The sequence below is a fragment of the Dromaius novaehollandiae genome, chromosome 3 (assembly GCF_036370855.1).
Source record: "Dromaius novaehollandiae isolate bDroNov1 chromosome 3, bDroNov1.hap1, whole genome shotgun sequence".
NCBI classification, from domain to species: Eukaryota; Metazoa; Chordata; class Aves; order Casuariiformes; family Dromaiidae; genus Dromaius; species Dromaius novaehollandiae.
The window spans coordinates 47,193,110-47,209,883 of record NC_088100.1 but is presented as its reverse complement, the minus strand read 5'-3'; the positions used below and the strand labels follow the sequence as shown (position 1 = coordinate 47,209,883).

The 16,774-nt window shown below is 35.9% G+C and overlaps 1 protein-coding gene across 1 annotated transcript in view; it reads right to left on the bottom strand.

Annotated features, from left to right (window-relative positions):
• The window catches only part of GRIK2 (glutamate ionotropic receptor kainate type subunit 2), a 438,669-nt gene that overhangs the window by 14,944 nt on the left and 406,951 nt on the right, over positions 1-16,774 (bottom strand). The window contains exon 16 of the mRNA XM_064508825.1: positions 5,044-5,294. Within this exon, the coding sequence (XP_064364895.1) occupies positions 5,044-5,294 (251 nt within the window). The remainder of the gene's footprint in view (positions 1-5,043; positions 5,295-16,774) is intronic.

Sequence of the window (16,774 nt, the reverse complement as noted above, 5' to 3'; positions counted from 1 at the left end):
TGCAAACAAACTGTAGAAAGGACTTGATGAATAAAGCCCCTGTCAGCATTTAGATTCACTTCAGGTAAATAAATCAAGAATAGTTATACCGTCTCCTAGAGAACTATCAGAACATGGTGTTAAATGGATATGGTTATAGCACAACAGCTTCTTCTCCCAAGCAGCCCTTGGCCCCTTCATGCTTCCTGCAAAGGGTCTGGGTCCTCTATGGCAAAAAAACCCCACACGTTTCAAAACAACTTCTCAAGCCAATGCCTTCCTCTCCAAAGAATCATGACCTGGGTATGTACAAGGACCTCCACTCTGCAGGCATGACAAGTAATGTTCTATATATTCTTGTCAGGGCCTTCAGCAATATAGTGAATTTCGTCCTAAAGTTTTCAGTCTGCCAAGAGTAAATTGTCCCAGTCTACGTAGCTTACTTTTTTGGTATATCTAGTGTGAAGATAGTACCAAAATGGAAATAATCTCAAAGAACACTGTCTTTTTTTTTTTTTCCTTAAGGATGAAAATGAAAGAAAGGTCAATCAATTCTCAAAATGAGAACTATCAATATACTATGCTAAACATTAATGGTCTTCAAAGTCAACATTTTCCCCTGCCTTTATGATAGTAATGTGAGCTATACAAAAAAAAATTATGTAATGGGCATAAACTCCTGACATATTGAAACATATCAACAAAAAAAGGACATAGTAATTGTTTCAAATGGCTTCTGTTTCTAACATTGCTTATTCACTGCCCTCTGAGTGCCTGTTAAAATCAGGGAGCAGGTCATTCACCAGCAAAAGCAATTATAAAATGTAAATGGCTAAGCAGTTATTGTCAAGATTGGCTAGATAAAAAAGGTCTGCTTAATAACATGTTTCCAAGTAGATGACATAATTAGATGTTTGTATTATAAACAATAGGAAAGAATACAAGCCTTTAGCATTTTTTAAAAGGCTGCAACAAAACAATAGGTGAGCACTGTGACATAAACTCTATTAAAAAGCAACAATTAAATTTGCTTCTTAAAAAATGCAAGGCACCATCTTGTGGTTACTCTGGAGGAATGCAGCCCCGAGAGCCTCTGAACCTCAGCCTCCACCTGCCTGGTCCCTCTACCTGAACTGGAATGTTAAAATGCCATCACAGAAAAGAGCAATGATTTGCCACAAATCCATTCCCAATTCTCCCTCCGAAAAAAGGCAGTGGGAGTTAAGGTAGGACTAAAGGCGATATTTAGTTCAACATACATCCCAGGTTATCCCGTTACTCAAGTATTTGGTCAAGGTATACAGCAAATTCAGAATATTGGCAATTATAGTAAAACTACACTTAATCTAATGATTTATGGACCAACTACTAGCATGACTTAAGCCCTCTGCAGCCCAGTAAGACTACGGGAACTTTTGAAACAGCTAAGATCAGAGACTTCTATTCTTGTTATCCTTATGTTATCAGAACCAAAACATGGCTTGTGAAATTTCCAGTAAATGCTTGAAAATTTTGTAAACAATTCATTTTGGGCAGGAGTCAACCAGTTAAGTTTGTTTCGTCTTCAAAGACATAGTCAGTCTCATATGAAGCTGACAGTTCAGCATTCAGAATTTCTGATTACTTCAACAGAACCTGCAGTTGTAAGGAAAACATTTTTATATGTGACTCATGGGTCTCACATGACTTAGAGCTACTGATGTTCACTTTGGGTCCAGCTCTACAAACTGCTAAGAATTTTCAGTGCACATTCGTTGCACCATCTAGAATGAGTTTTCTCAACTCTGCTCTGCAGTTTAGTCCTGAATTATTTACTATGGCAAGTAAAATTGATCCAGTCTTCCTTGGAAAATGACTGGAAAAGGTAAACCAATATCAATGTAGTTATTGTTTTTATTGTTTATATATTCAATTATAAATAACAACTTATTTCAGAGAGGTTATTTCAAATAAATTTTAGTCTATGATTTGCTCATTTAACTCCAGAAATACTCTGTTGGTATTATCAGCTCAGCACCTTTTTAGATTTAATCTAATATTTTGTATTATAGAAAGCCTCTGAGCAGATCTCCCCTAATGAAACAAACAGTTAAGGTACCAGGATATGTACATCTGCTGTTTTTTCACAAGCAGACTTAGTTCTGACCTGCTGATGGCTCAGTGGGTTTTGAACTGCTACAGACAACAGCAGAATTGAGTCCATATATTGTTCTTTTCACACCCATCAGATCTGGTTGTTCCAGAAAGTACTTAGTAAATTAGGACATTCATTTTTCAAACAAACTAGCCATAGCAAGTGTCAGTGATTGACAGTCTAACTCTGATCTTATCAAGGCTTATCTCTGCTTTTGAAAGGTGTCAATAATACAGAAATTCCTCAGCATCTAGAAAATGCTGTGGTGGCACGAATGCATCTGTGCTGTTCTGCTTATCAATGTCTGTTTTCTAGAAAGCACAGCTAGGGTCACATGCTGCTATCCAATTTTTGAGGACGAATGCTCTGAGCCACTTTGGTCACAAAATGTAACACTTTTCACCAAATAACACAATTCTGTCTGCTAATTTGCTGAGTTCAATTCCTTTGGAGGTCTCGCTCCTTTGCCCCAGCCGACATCTCTGCATGTGCACATGATGGGAGGGGGGCTGACAGCAAGGATGCTAAGAAACATATCTAGATTATGCACAGAAACTCTGCATTGCCTGCCTTCTGCCACAGTGGAAGTGAAATTGTATGTATTTTTTATACCCTAAAAGGCAGATATGCATGTTATTATGGCATGTTATTATGCATGTTATTATCTGTATCCCAGGATACTTCACATATTCTGCATCATAAGCCTATCTGATTTCTTTTGTTTCCTTAGTTTTTAATGTGACCTTTGATCTTTCCTGTCTCCTAATGCTCATAGGTGTTACACAGATATCATACTGATATTATGATTCTAAATGGATGAACCAATGTTAACCAAAACAGCAGCCTTCTCTCTCCCTAAGGGATGGCCAAGGCAGTGCTACCTGCAGGGTACACCCATTCCAGCAGAGGAGATGCAGCGACTGGAGACAGATGACAGTACATCTTACCTCCCCTCTGCTGCTGCTACTCCTCCCTCTCCTAGGCAGCAGGGATCTGCTATATTTGGGGGAGGGAGAGGAAAACATCCACTGAAGGTCTGTGGTCCTGGGAGAGGAGCGGGTGACGATGGTGCAAGGGCAGGCCATGAGCAGGCATCCTGTGATCATTTTGCCCCTTAATTTCATTCAATAGGTAAAGTTCTACAGAAACGTTACAGGTCCCCCACCAAATTCAGATTAGCTGGGCGCTGCGGGGTGGGGAGAGGGCAGGGAAGAGATGAAGAGTGAGGAGGAGAGAGGGACTCCTGACCCTCTCAACCACTCCAGATTTATTCCTAAATTTTCAATGTATTTCAATATTTGCTGATCAGATAGACCTTTCTGGTACAGGCATTGTTAACAGTTCAGATAACTCCACTCATCACTATCTCTCTCCACTTTGAAAAAAATAAAAATCAAAAGAAAGCAATAAAAAAATAGGACTTACAGAAACAAATCATTAAATAAAAAAGTTTTGTTTTCCTTCCTCACACAATTTTCTACAGTCAAGTCATGCTGTCAGTGTCAAGTAAGGTATGCGTTCAAACCCTACAAAACACTAAGCAACTGATGTTACAAAATTATTATCAAATAGTCCTATTTTTCTGAATAAGTATTTCTTAAAAGTCCAGAAAAGTTAAACCAAATTATACTGATATCCATATGAAATCCATATCCACCTTAGGAATGTATAAAGTCATTGAGATTTACATAGGTTATTTAAGTAAATGGTAATTTTCCCTCACAAATTCTTTTCAGAAACACAACACCTCAAAAGTAAGTTAACAGCAATGAATCATCCTATAGTATGTTAAATAAGAAAATCTAAATGGTCTTTTTACAATTTAATAAAATGTACCCATGTCCAAATTCTGTTTAGGACCTGGTGACCTCACACTGCTTTACGTGTCATAGCAAAAACGTCTTTAACAATATATTCATTAAAAGACACTTGCATACCAAAAGGTAGCTTAAAAGGACTGAATACAAATCTTAAGTTTTCTGAATGATAATTCAAGTTACAAAAATTCACTAGTAGCATCTGGAAAAATTTCAATATAAATATATCTGTTTACTACTGATTTTATTAAACTAAATTACTAAATACAAATATAGGAATTGACATAGGTCACAAGTTCTTCCAAAGGAAAAAAAAAAAGACCTATTAAAAAACTCCACATTTTCTCTCCATTTTTAAAATTCAAAATATGTCATATCAATAAAATCTATAGTTTGAGTTTAGGTATTAAACATGGGCATATAGAGAGGGTTTTTTTTATTTATTTAATGTGCAAAACTGATGATCCCAGCTAAGAGTTTTACAGAATATTAGTAGTGTTCGCACAGTTATAGTATTGTGGTTGTATAAACTATAAATACAGGGAAAAAAAACACTGGAATTTTCAAAAATGATTGAGTTTAAAATTACAGGACATCAAACCATAATAAGTAGCAAAACCACAAAGAATCATGCTGATGTAATCTTTTCCAGATGCTACCAGAACAACTTTTTCAAGTGTAAAACTTCTGAAAAGAACATTTCTATAGAGACATTGTTAGATTTTTGACTTTGAGCTACAGACAGTTTTATCTTTTGAAAATAAGAATTATCTGTAGAAGATTAATTTGTTTCCCATTACAGTTTCGGATTTCTTCTTCATCCATAAAATTAATTGCAGTGAACTTCCAGGAGTAAAAAGCTGTGTTTTTTCAGGCTTGAATAAGAGGAGAAATAGTCACTTGTCCTGAAAGCTGGCTACAATTAAACATATTGAAGACAAATTACAAGCTGTAAATATAAAACTTTGGGTACTCTTTTGTGATCCTTTGTTATATAAGTACTGCATTATATGATAAATAATCAGTATGCACCTACATTTGGCTACCAGAAGCTTAAAATATTATCTGAATAGAACATAATTACAAAATTAAATAGGAAAAGACAATATTTACCTTTTCCAACTGGGCATTTTTTTTTGATTTGTACAGAAACTCCCCAACTGCCACAAAGACCGAAAGCACCAATCCTGCTGCCAACACGATGAAGATTCCTCCAATGTTCTGAACTCCCAAAGCACTGGCCTCTTTGCTTTCCTCCTCTGGGCACCCATTGCCTCTCCACCATTTCTCCTTCATCATGTGGAGCTTGCCCTCTTCTTGCAGCTGAAGAATTGCTATAGTGATCTTGTCTCTATACGGAGAACCTAAAGAGATCATAGGGAAAATATTACACTGGTAGATATTTTAAGGAAAGGTAGGTACTCCTGAGAAGATTGAAATGTAAGAAAACATCACAGGAACAACTGGACCCTCTTCTCTTACAGCCATAAGTTATTACAGAAAAAACACGTACAACTAACCACAGTCACATTGGTCACATACATACAAACCTACAAGCGCGCACACACACACACACATACACACACACAAACTTGATCCAACTGTTGTTGTCTATAAGCCAGGCAACTTGATGTAACAAGCAAATTATCCTAGCACACTCAGTCCCACATCCTCAAACATCTTCATGCCCAACTATTAAACTCAGCCAAAGAGTATTCACCTTTTAATTCACGTCAGCCTTTTAATTATACTGCAGTAGAATTAGTTTCATATATGTAAATCTACAGGCTATTGCTTCATAGTCTAAAGCCCATCCAATATCTGACATGTAAAGAACACTTTATATTATTACTTATTAAAAAAAGAAACAACAATTCAGTCTTCGGGACAAAACTGCGTCTCTATTTGATAGACTGTCAAATGTTTATGATACCTTCCAAGCACTTATTTATTTCATATTAAAAGTACCAGATAGTAGTGCATTCAGAAAGACAGAGTTAAGTGTGTTTGGATAACATGGATGTGCATTTTCATATTTTAAAATGTATTTCTTTCTCATAATTTAGTATTTCCTAAAAATGACTTAGAATAATTTCACAGCTTCTGAACATAACAGTGTTTCAAAGGGCAGTATTCAGGGTAAAGCGTTATGTCTCTGTATGTCATCTGCTTTTCTTTTTCTTTATATAGAGCACAGAGACTTCTCAATGAGTATTTTACAATTTACGTAAATTAGTAAATTATGATAAAGAGAAAGCTTTTCTTTTCTGAATGGTTACAAGTGAATCACAAAAGTCAGAAATGCTTTCTGTGTTCATATTTTGTGTAATGTTTAAGGAGAGAACAAAGCCATCATTCTTCTTCTCCTGCTTTGAAAACAGGAACAAAAGACTTTTCATTAAAGTAGTTAAGAAATTCTGGTAAAAAGAGTAGATGAAAAGCCGTGGCACCCCCTCTTTCATGTAACGTTGATAGGAATGCAGCTCTACAAAGGATCCCTCCTCCTTTTCTTTCTGTTATAATAATGCTACTTACTAGTTATAATTTTATGCAGCATCTCCGTTTACTAATAAAATGTATTTGCATTAATTTGATACCTTTAAATTTTTTCCTCAGCCTCCTGTTAGAGAGATGCTACCCACTTGACTGTTTCATATATACTGCCATCTGTGTGGAAGGAGCTGAAGGAATGCATACGTAGAATATTTTTTATCACTCTTGGAAAACATATATTTTTGTTTGGAATTTCTTCTCCCTGAATGCAACATTCAATTTATTCTTACACATCTAGAACTTGACATGAGAATGTAGCTGGCAGGAAAGGTTACTGTACCAGCCTGGAAATAAAACATATAATGAACCATTAATTAGAAAACACGCTGGGCTTCGTTCCTTTGTTCCAGAATAAAAGGTGGGCAGAGCTGACCTCAAAGTAAAGTCCAAAGACCTTGTGTTTTTATCATCTCTCTGCTTAGGGAAGAATGGGTTCTGTACTAGGAGCTAAACTGTATTTACACAGGACTATAAGTGAAACAGAGAGAGGTGGAAAAAAAATTCCTCTTCTACTGCCTTGCACATGGAAGAGTCTAAGTCACAGCATTTTAAACCATTCTGATCATAGCGAAACTTTGCAAAAGCATGTACATTTCTTCAGTCAGATGGAAGAAGGAGAGTGATTAGTCCACAAGAGCCTGCGGAAGTGTAAGTGCATGCTATAATCTTTTGGGGATGTTTTCAGCACTGCACTGCCTATAAATATTTAACAACAACAACTTAAATAACATTAGATCTCGAAAAATAATTTTGGACCCAGTCTAAGCCATCTTCTGATTTGACAGGTTGCTTTCTAATTAAACTGATTTGCATTTTGTTTCCACGCTTTTAGTCTATATATAGACTATTTTTTGTGCATGTATTTCCGGGATGGACAGGTTGCAAGGCCTTTGGTGTGCCTACTGCAATATTTGTATTTACTATATCTTATTACCTTGTCTTAAAAATAGTCATCTTATAAATAAAGATCAGTATTGGGTGTGGAGTGACCAGCCTTGCATACTGCCACTGTTAAATTAAATATTTAAAGAATATCCCAAAGCAGAACAAACAACTAGCATTCAGTGCTGTAATTCTATGCTATTCCTGAATGACCTAAATTTGTTGATGTATATTTTGCAACAAACAACCTGAGAATACCTAATAATTTGGTGTTTGAAAAATAAGTCATTTTTAATGTTGTTTTTACTGATTCAGATATTTATTAAGAGAACAAAAGAAGGAAGCACAGCATTTCCCAAGGTTTTACTTGTCCCTAGATTCTTTTTCTTAGATACAAGTTGGATTGCAGGTCACAGCGATGGGAAGTCTGCCCAGAAGACCCTGAAGTGGCCAGAAGTATCATTGTCTGATGCTTGGATGACAACGTTAGCATAGGAAGAGAGCAGAAAATAAATAGAGAATATGGACAAGGCATCCAGGTTCCATTTCATTAAAACTGTTTTCCTTGCAGAAATGAAAAATTTCAGCAAGTCTTGGTAATTTAGCAGTAATTTTCACTATCACTTCTGTCAACCTGAGTGGAACATGAATATGAATGGAATGACCCCTTCCATGAGGTGCTGCAGGAAGGTCATGTCTTGTTTGTTTGTTTTTCTAGAACCTGAAATATTATTTAAGAGAATTTACTTTCAGGAGACAAAATAAAATGTGGACTGAAACTTTAAAGCTTCCAGACCATATATATGAATGCATTTTCAAAATAAAGACAGTATGAATAAGAATAAAGTAATAAATTAGAGGTAAACAAAAAATAAAAGAGAGAGGAGCATTCTGCCAGATTCACAGAAAGCACATGTAACATTAATTCTTGTGTGAAGAAATGTGAATTTCAAATAGCAATCTTTGATGAAAAGAGTAGTTGAAAAAATCTTACTAGTGTGTGCATGGGGGAGGGGAGAGAGAGATATTTAAAACTCCATCCCCAAAATCAGGAAGAAATATACAAATGTCATCTTCCAGTGGGTGCAGAGAAAGGGAGAAATGCAGAAATATCTGACTTTTTCTTCCCCTTCTTTTCAAGGCTCCTACTGCTTTCTTTTCTCTGCCAGCTGATCAAATATCCCCACGAAAGATGGGGACTGGAGGGCCAACACAACATAATGAACACATTATTTGCTGATCCCACTGCAGCTGCAGTTTGCAGGAATGAGAATGTGCACTAGAACAAGAGTTTCCTTAGACCTTCTGGCTTCTTCAACAGGCGATGGAAATCTTGGTGGCTTCCTATGATCATGAGTCTGAATGAATGAGGCAATGATTTTTATTTGCAGTAACCTGAATATGAAGACTTAAAATAAAAATGAAAGTTTATTTGCATAAAATTTTATTGTCTGAAGCATCTTTATGAAACTAAGACAATGAAGTCTCAGAAATACTCCAGAAGCTCTACATAGATAGGTTTTTTGCCCTGAAGTCTCAGTACATAAAGATTTATGCACATAATTATATGTTTAGTTAAGACTTATGAACACATAATCTTTATATATTGAGACTTCACTGCATACAGATTAATATGCTGAAATCCTGCTGATCTGGCTGGTCTTGAAGATGCTTCCTGCAAGATTATAATTCAGCAAAATCTGCTGCCTGTTTACCCTTAGTCTCTGTTTTATTCATTCACATGGTAAATATGAAAGACACCCTTTAAACGAGTTGCAGTGTACAGAAAACTGTGTTACTGAATTTGGCCCTAAGTAGATAAAAAGGAATGGCAGCATTCCACTCAGTCCTTCATTAAGCAAATAAAAACTTGTTTATATTTCATCATTCTGAGGCATTTTATTAAGAGAAGACGTTTCTACAAATTGTTTGGTATTTTGAAATTTGAAAGCTGATGCCCACGTTTATACTAGTTTATACTGAACAAAGTAACCAGTTCAAGTTCTGGCTTTAGCAGCGGAGGGGAGGAAGCACTGAACTCAGCACGGGTTAACTGCATTGTAACAAGTACTAATTAAAAAAACATTTGGCAATCTTTTGGGAAAGTTTTTTCCAGCATGAACTCATTCACAATGCAGTTACACTAGATAGATCTATGTACCCTAAAGCTAGCGTGCATACATATATATAAGCTGTGGTCATGGTCTGACTCTAATGCAGGCATAGCTAAAGTTTCCATTAAGGTCTCTGTCTAACTCCATTTATACTACTGGGGATGGGTAGTACCATTTAAGTCTTGGCACATCTGCATTTCTCTGTTTTTCTCATACTTAAGGCCCACTAGAATCACAGATTAAGTGTTCTGCCATCAATCCAGTTGTACATGCAATTAGATCATACTTGAAAGTTTTGTTTGTTAAACCATCTGTTATCTCCTTCCATCGGTTACCACCGCTGATGAAGCTTTCCTTTTCTTTATACAACATAAATTTCAGTTTGGTCCTTTGGGACAGCCTTTCCTTGCTAAGGGATAACTGGTGATACAGTATGTGAAGTTTGGTTTCTCTGAAATTTCATGCATATTGGAGACATAGGCATGACAGACACAAGACTCGAAGGGGTTTCATTTACATGAAATTGCGCAGTTGATGTTTAGCCCACAAGGATCCATGGAAAAACAACATCCTACAGCTTCATGCATCACAGGCCCCAAACTTTCCAGTAATCTATAACAAACTCAGCACTGAGTAATAAAGACTGACAGCCACAGTTATAACATGCCATAGGAAAGCAATAGGCAGCTCAGGGGCACGAGCAGCAGTAGAAGTACTTAGTTTCATTCCACAGAACTGTTTTTCTTTTAAGCGGTCCAGGGCCGGCTTTGCTCCCTAGCACTGTTAACCCTCTCTCATTGGGATGGGAGGGGAGGAGTAGAGAGAAGGGTCATCACAGTTTTGTTCGCTCTTCCTACCCGTGGATTCAAAAGTCTCCAAGCAACACCTGCAGAAAGGAGAGGAAGCCTGCCAGCGACCTGGTCCCTGGCTCCACCCTCAACACCAGCTCGTTTTCACTTAGCAAAAGGCCACTGAGGACCCTTTCCAGGTCATGGAGTAACGCCATTGCAGCAGCTGGGGATCTGACAGATTAAAATTCTTTTGCAAGCGTGGGAAGCAAGCAGTACACTACACTGAAGAGAAGAGCCATGAAAGAAAATAATAGCCAAGAGCTGCTGCCTATCTGACATGGGAGCAGACCCTCCTTTATCCAAAATAAATGAGCAAGCCACACCAGCCAGATACTTTGGATACTGGAGGATGTTCATGCCCTGACCTCTCCTGTAGGTTGACAATCAAAAAAAATATATATATATACCACTGATGAAAAGATGCTGTCAGTAGCAAAATTAGTGACTTCCACAAGAAATAGCAATTAGCCAGGTATTTTTAAAAGTACAGGACAGTCCTGTGGTCATTGTATTAGACCAGAATTTAGGATGCGGATTCTAAATGCAGCTTTGTTATAGACTTTCTTTGTTATGGTAAGTGAAACATTTTTTCCTGTTTCCTAGCTGTATGCCTCAGAGCAAAGTTGGTGTTTTATATTTATGAAATGCTCAGACATTACAGCATTCTCACCTCTAAGGTACATATAAGTTAGTAACAAAGCATCCCAGACACACAGGGCTTAAATACACTTTCCAAGTTTATATGTCCTCCAGTGCTTACTGAAAATGACAGCTATATTAATAAACTTTCAGTGGATATAGTTCTTTTTAATGTAGAAAGGCATGAAAATCTTGTTTTTCCCACTCCAAGAAAAATATTTCACAAAGGTCTAATAGAGTAACATTTATACACATTTTCTATTCATTTATGATTAATACATTAAAATACTATATTGATTTAACCATTAATAGAAAGTATACTTTTTGCTCATCTATGAGTTGCCCTTCTATTTTCTCATGGGCTTTAAGCTCTTCTCAGCATTTCAAAAAACATTTTGAAATGTTTTTAAGTACTCTACATGTTATGGACAACATTGGAAATAAATAATAATAAAGTGGCAGGTTTGAAATAACTAAAATTTGTGATGTTAATTTTGCTGTGTTCCATATGCATCAGATTTCCCATCCTTGTTTTTTGGATTAAATACATAACTCTGAATTTTAAAGGGTTTTTTTGTTTCTTTGTTTGTTTGTTTTCAAAAGATGTACCAAGATGAAATATTTATCAGGACGAGTTAACATTTCTGATGAAACAAAATTGGTGCATTTCCTGATTCTGATTGTTAACCCTGCACACTTCATGCTACATTAAGACTTGTGTGCATTACCATACCGTAATATTAGACATATTGTAATCATTAAATATTCATTAAGTTCTAATTATTACAATGGAAAATCCTTGATAGATGTTTACAGCAATCTAAGCTATCCCATATCTAATTAAAATAGTAAACAGATTCAAAACCAAATCGCAAACAAAACTGCTCACTATTCCTTTATATATATATATATATATATAATCACTTCTGAGCCAGTCTTCATGTATGGCTCAGAAAAGACAAGTCACTGATAAGAATTAGGGAACACTTTAAATTAGTATTTTATGCAAAATGTAACGAAAAATCTTTCACAAGTTCTTGTGTTGTCTAATTGGTTTCACTTCTTCCCAGTCATAGTATGAACTCGCCAGATCTCTGGTCCTTTCCCTATAGAACCATCTTTAAGGAGTTCATGTAGGTTTCTAAGACTATAACCAGCTTAACCAGTTGTAAGCAAGAAAGATCGTTTATCTGAGACTTATTTCATATTAATTTTCTCATAATTCTCTAACTATAAGCATGCACCACAACTGATATTAAAACTAGATGGATGAGAATCAGGACTACAGTAGTCTTTAATTCTCCCCCTCATAAGTGTTTATGTCTTTGGCACTGGGAAGGGGACATCCATGGGTATATTAAGTTGTAACTAGCTCAAAATGTATTTATCCTTCACTGGTGAGTAAATTACAAAAAATGCATATAGAACAGCTGCCCACCATGAAAAATTTAAATAAGAGATGATGATACAGGTTTTACTTGTTAATTTACATTATTTATTTTCCTCTTTTCTCTTTTTTTAGTATCAAGATAATCTGAACATGACATGACGAACAAGGCTTTTTTTCACTGTTGTACATACTCAGATCTTAATTATATTATTGTATTAGACACACATTCTAATATTTCTTTTGCATTTTTTTAACAATATAATTTTCTCAATCCCTCCTCAGACTATCACTGTAAACACTTGGCTCTAAAGTATGGCTCTTCGAATAAATACTGAATGCAAAGAGTGAAAGTTAATAGCTTTCTTTTATACAGTCTACATGCACTGTAACACCAAAGAAAGTTCACTGAAAAGGTCATAAGCTTAATGTGTTATTATCTCTCTGCTACTCTTGAACTGTGCAGCCATAGAATACCCATGCTGAAATCTGTACCAAGGACATGAGTGATAATATTTTTACTGTAGCTAAAACTATTTCATATTTATATATTGATTTTTTAAATTTGCTTTGTAAACCTGCATCACTCATATATGAATGATTTACAAATAACAGCCTCCTTTGCAAGAAATAGTTTTCTAACACTACGCAGCAACAAACAGCTGAACAAAGCAAGCTAAAGAAAATGCTATATGCAATTTTACAACACATGAAGATTTCAGGCAGGCAGGCAGAGTATAACGAAAAATGAGAAAAGCCTTGGGTCATAACAGAGGGTGCACAGATCTGAAAACCCAGTCCATGACTTTTCAGAGACCACCCTAATTTCTCATATGGTATTTTTCCATTAGATTTGTTATCATGAGTGAGGTATGAAGTGGCTGCTGGGTGCATCTAAGAGCAGTGCCATTTTATCTGGGCAATCTTTATTTAAGTTACACAAACAGAAACAACTGCAGACCTTTGGAATGGTTCCTATAAACTTTCACACTGTATTTACAGATGATAATAAGAAGCTTCAGCTGCTACTGTTCTATCAAGTGATGTTCCACATATTTATAATCACTCTAATAAATAAGAGAAGCTGACTTTAAGTTTTCCATGCAGATTTCTCTCCCCTAATATGATTTACAAGGTTAAAGTGATTAAAGAGGCAACAGAGTCAGTTCTTCATGGATCTTTGGGAAAAGGAGACATCAAATAACCGTTTGCATCATACATACAGTGAGAATAAGGAGCCTCAAATATTCAGAGAACGCTTAAAAACACTGGCTATTGTGTAAGATTTCAGTGTTTCATTCACTGTGTAGTCTGTCCATAAAACACCATGATAGACTCAAAGCTGTTGGTTCTAGTCATCAAGTCTTTTCATTTGTCCTAGCCAACTTAGAGAATCATTTGTAGTAGGGCTGGATGAGGTAATAAGAATTCAGATTTCTGAAGAGCTTTCAGAGTTTTAAATTTCTTTTCCAATACAAAGCAATCATTTGGGTGCAAAAAATGGGAAAGGCTTGGAAAAGGCAAACATGGAATGAAGTTGAGACAGGAGAAAAATAGGGATGAAGCATATACTTATCTGAAAGGAAAGTACAATCAAAATCATAACAAATTCCCATATTCCCAGAAAAGCCTACTGTCCTTTTACAGCTCTCTCAGCCTTCAGGATCTCAGACTGGCTGTCATCAGATCTCTCACAAATCTTTCTCTGACAGGGAAAAATCATCTGCATCTGAAAGGCTCCAGATGTGAAGAAATCTTGCTTGAACATGTTGGTCAGTATTTTCCCAGGGGAAAGTGGTGTTAACAGGACCCATTAACCCCTCACCAGAAACTGAGAATATCAAGGGAAAAAACAGAAAAGGAAGAGAATAATCCTTAAAGGCCATTTTTTCCCCCATAGTAACAGGCATACACGAAAAAACAACCCAGAAACAGCAGAGAGACAGAGTTAGCATGTATTAGTTAAAGGTAGGGAAGAAGAATAAGGAATATTTTTCACAGAAAGATATCTAAATAAACTGTGAAGGCAACTGAGGAAGAAAGTAACTAGCCACATGAGAAAGTAAGACTCCTGGATTTGGAAGATGCAGATCCTGAACTATTTAGACCTAAAAAACAACCAAGAGTGGAGAGGGGACGAAAGCAGGTAGGTTTATTATTTTGTCTGGGGGAAAAAGTAAAACACACGCACACACACACGCATGCACAACTAGCGAAAGGAAAGAATGACTATTTTTTGTAATATTACAAAGGCTGTGCTCAGTTTTCTTTCAGTGATGACATGTCTCACAGAAGACCCTGGAAGCATGGTAGTTAAACGGGCAAACAGTGGGAGGGAGGCAATACTTATTGCATGGACGTGGGTTGCTAGGAAATGAGGTCCCATTTCCAATTAGCAGGGAAAAAGGAACCCTTGACCAGGAAATGTGAGAGACAGACAGAAGGAACAGTTGATGCTGCAGCTTTTCCAGACTGGAAATGCCTAAGAGCATGCAAACCCTGTGTGTTGGGTTGCAATGCAGTAGTTCGTTTCTAACTGGTGGGAGTTAAACCAAACCTGAGACATTTTCTGTTTGTAGATGAATCTTTGACAATGCAATACACATAGTCCTAGGTGTGATTACATCATTGTGGCAGTTTTAATAATGTCTTTGCTTTATTTATGCCTGTTCAGTAAATTCCCAATAGAAATTCAGCTTTTCTAAGGCAGAGTTTGCTAACAATAGCTACTTGAAGTTAAGTTTTCTGGTAATTTTTTATTGATAAGAAGTGCAGTCTCTTAACATGCCTTTCACAGATAGTGCCTTAACACACTCATACTTCTGATGTAACTATAAAAACAGTTGTCCCACCAAATGTTTTAGCTACACATTCTTACATTTTAGCAACAATAAATTAACTGCTAAAGCAGTTGATATTCCAAAGTTAGTTTCAATACATGGTCTGACCTGCATAAAAATAAATAATTTGCATCTATTTTTATGCATTATGTTCAACTAATGAAGACAAATGTATTAATTTGTTTTAGCTACAGAAGAACTGAAGCCCAGCAGTTTTATGCATGTATAAGTGATGAATATTACAGTTCAAATTATATGAAGGACTACAGATAAAGTGCAGGCAAGCAGAAGGAAAAAAGTCTCCTCTGTTGGTACTTGGCTTCCTATTTATGCCTATAGGGATAACTCTGCCTATATCTCTCATCTCCAAGGATGGATGAAAAATACTCAGACTATGTAATTTATATAGTCTGACATCTAAAAGTAGCTTAAAGAGAACGATGGGGTCTTAAGAGTAAAACCAAATGAGATACTCAAACTACCACTGCTTATAAATGAACATTGTTTATGTTTTTGTGGTGCTTTAGATTTTGAAAACTACAGGCAGGGGACAATGTTTACGCTTTTAGTAGTGAAATGCAGAGTGCAAAAATTGCACAGTATTCATAACATTTATTATACAAAATTGTCCAAGAATATATATACATATATATACATAAACATATATGCATACTTTCTAAGAAGTTACAGTGTTTTGTACTGTAGGAGAAAATTTCTCCAGATTAAGTATTTTACAACAGGTAATAGACAGGGATTCCTCAGATATCCTCATAGTTTCCCACATAATTTAAACAGGAAATAGCTGCAGAATCTGAAATCTCAACAATGATTAAATTGAAAACAAGTGTTGACTGACGGTCTCACTACTTTACACAGGAATCTAGAAATATATTTTCAGACAATGCAAATTAGCACATCTTTCTTAAACATCTGAACTTTCCAGTACTTTTCAGATATGCAGAATTTGGTTTCAGCTGTTTTAACCAAGCATACTGTTAACTATCTTGGGGACTAATTTAATACATCATTTTCCTGTTATTCCTTCTAATTTTGGAACTGCTTGCTTTTTGAAAGGTTTCTGAGTTATTCATACTTTGTTGTTTTTACATAACTATATTCAAATATAGATGTGTAAAAGTATAGACCTTCTGTTTACCATCCAGGGTCAATTACAATACCGTTACTGAAAGAGTTGAAGCTATGCAAGATCTTGCTAACTATATCTGTGGAGCATTACTTTTCTTAAACAGGGCTACTCATTGAAATTCTACAGCTTTTACAGTTTAAATTCATTCAGATTGTATTTTTTTTCAAATATTGTAACATAAACTTTTGATTTTGGAAGATTTTGCAATATTTAACTGAAATATTTGAAGCATTAAAAACACTGCCTTGTTTTTGCTGGAAAAAAATCATGTCTAAAATTATGTTCTGAGTTCACTGACTGCCAAATACATAAATTAATTCAAGGGAAGGTGCCAGTCATGAGCTCAGTGCCAATTATCGTACTCAATGTCATTGTTTTCTAGTCTTTCCTGAGATTTACAGCAAGTTTTCAACACATGCCTCTTCAAAACA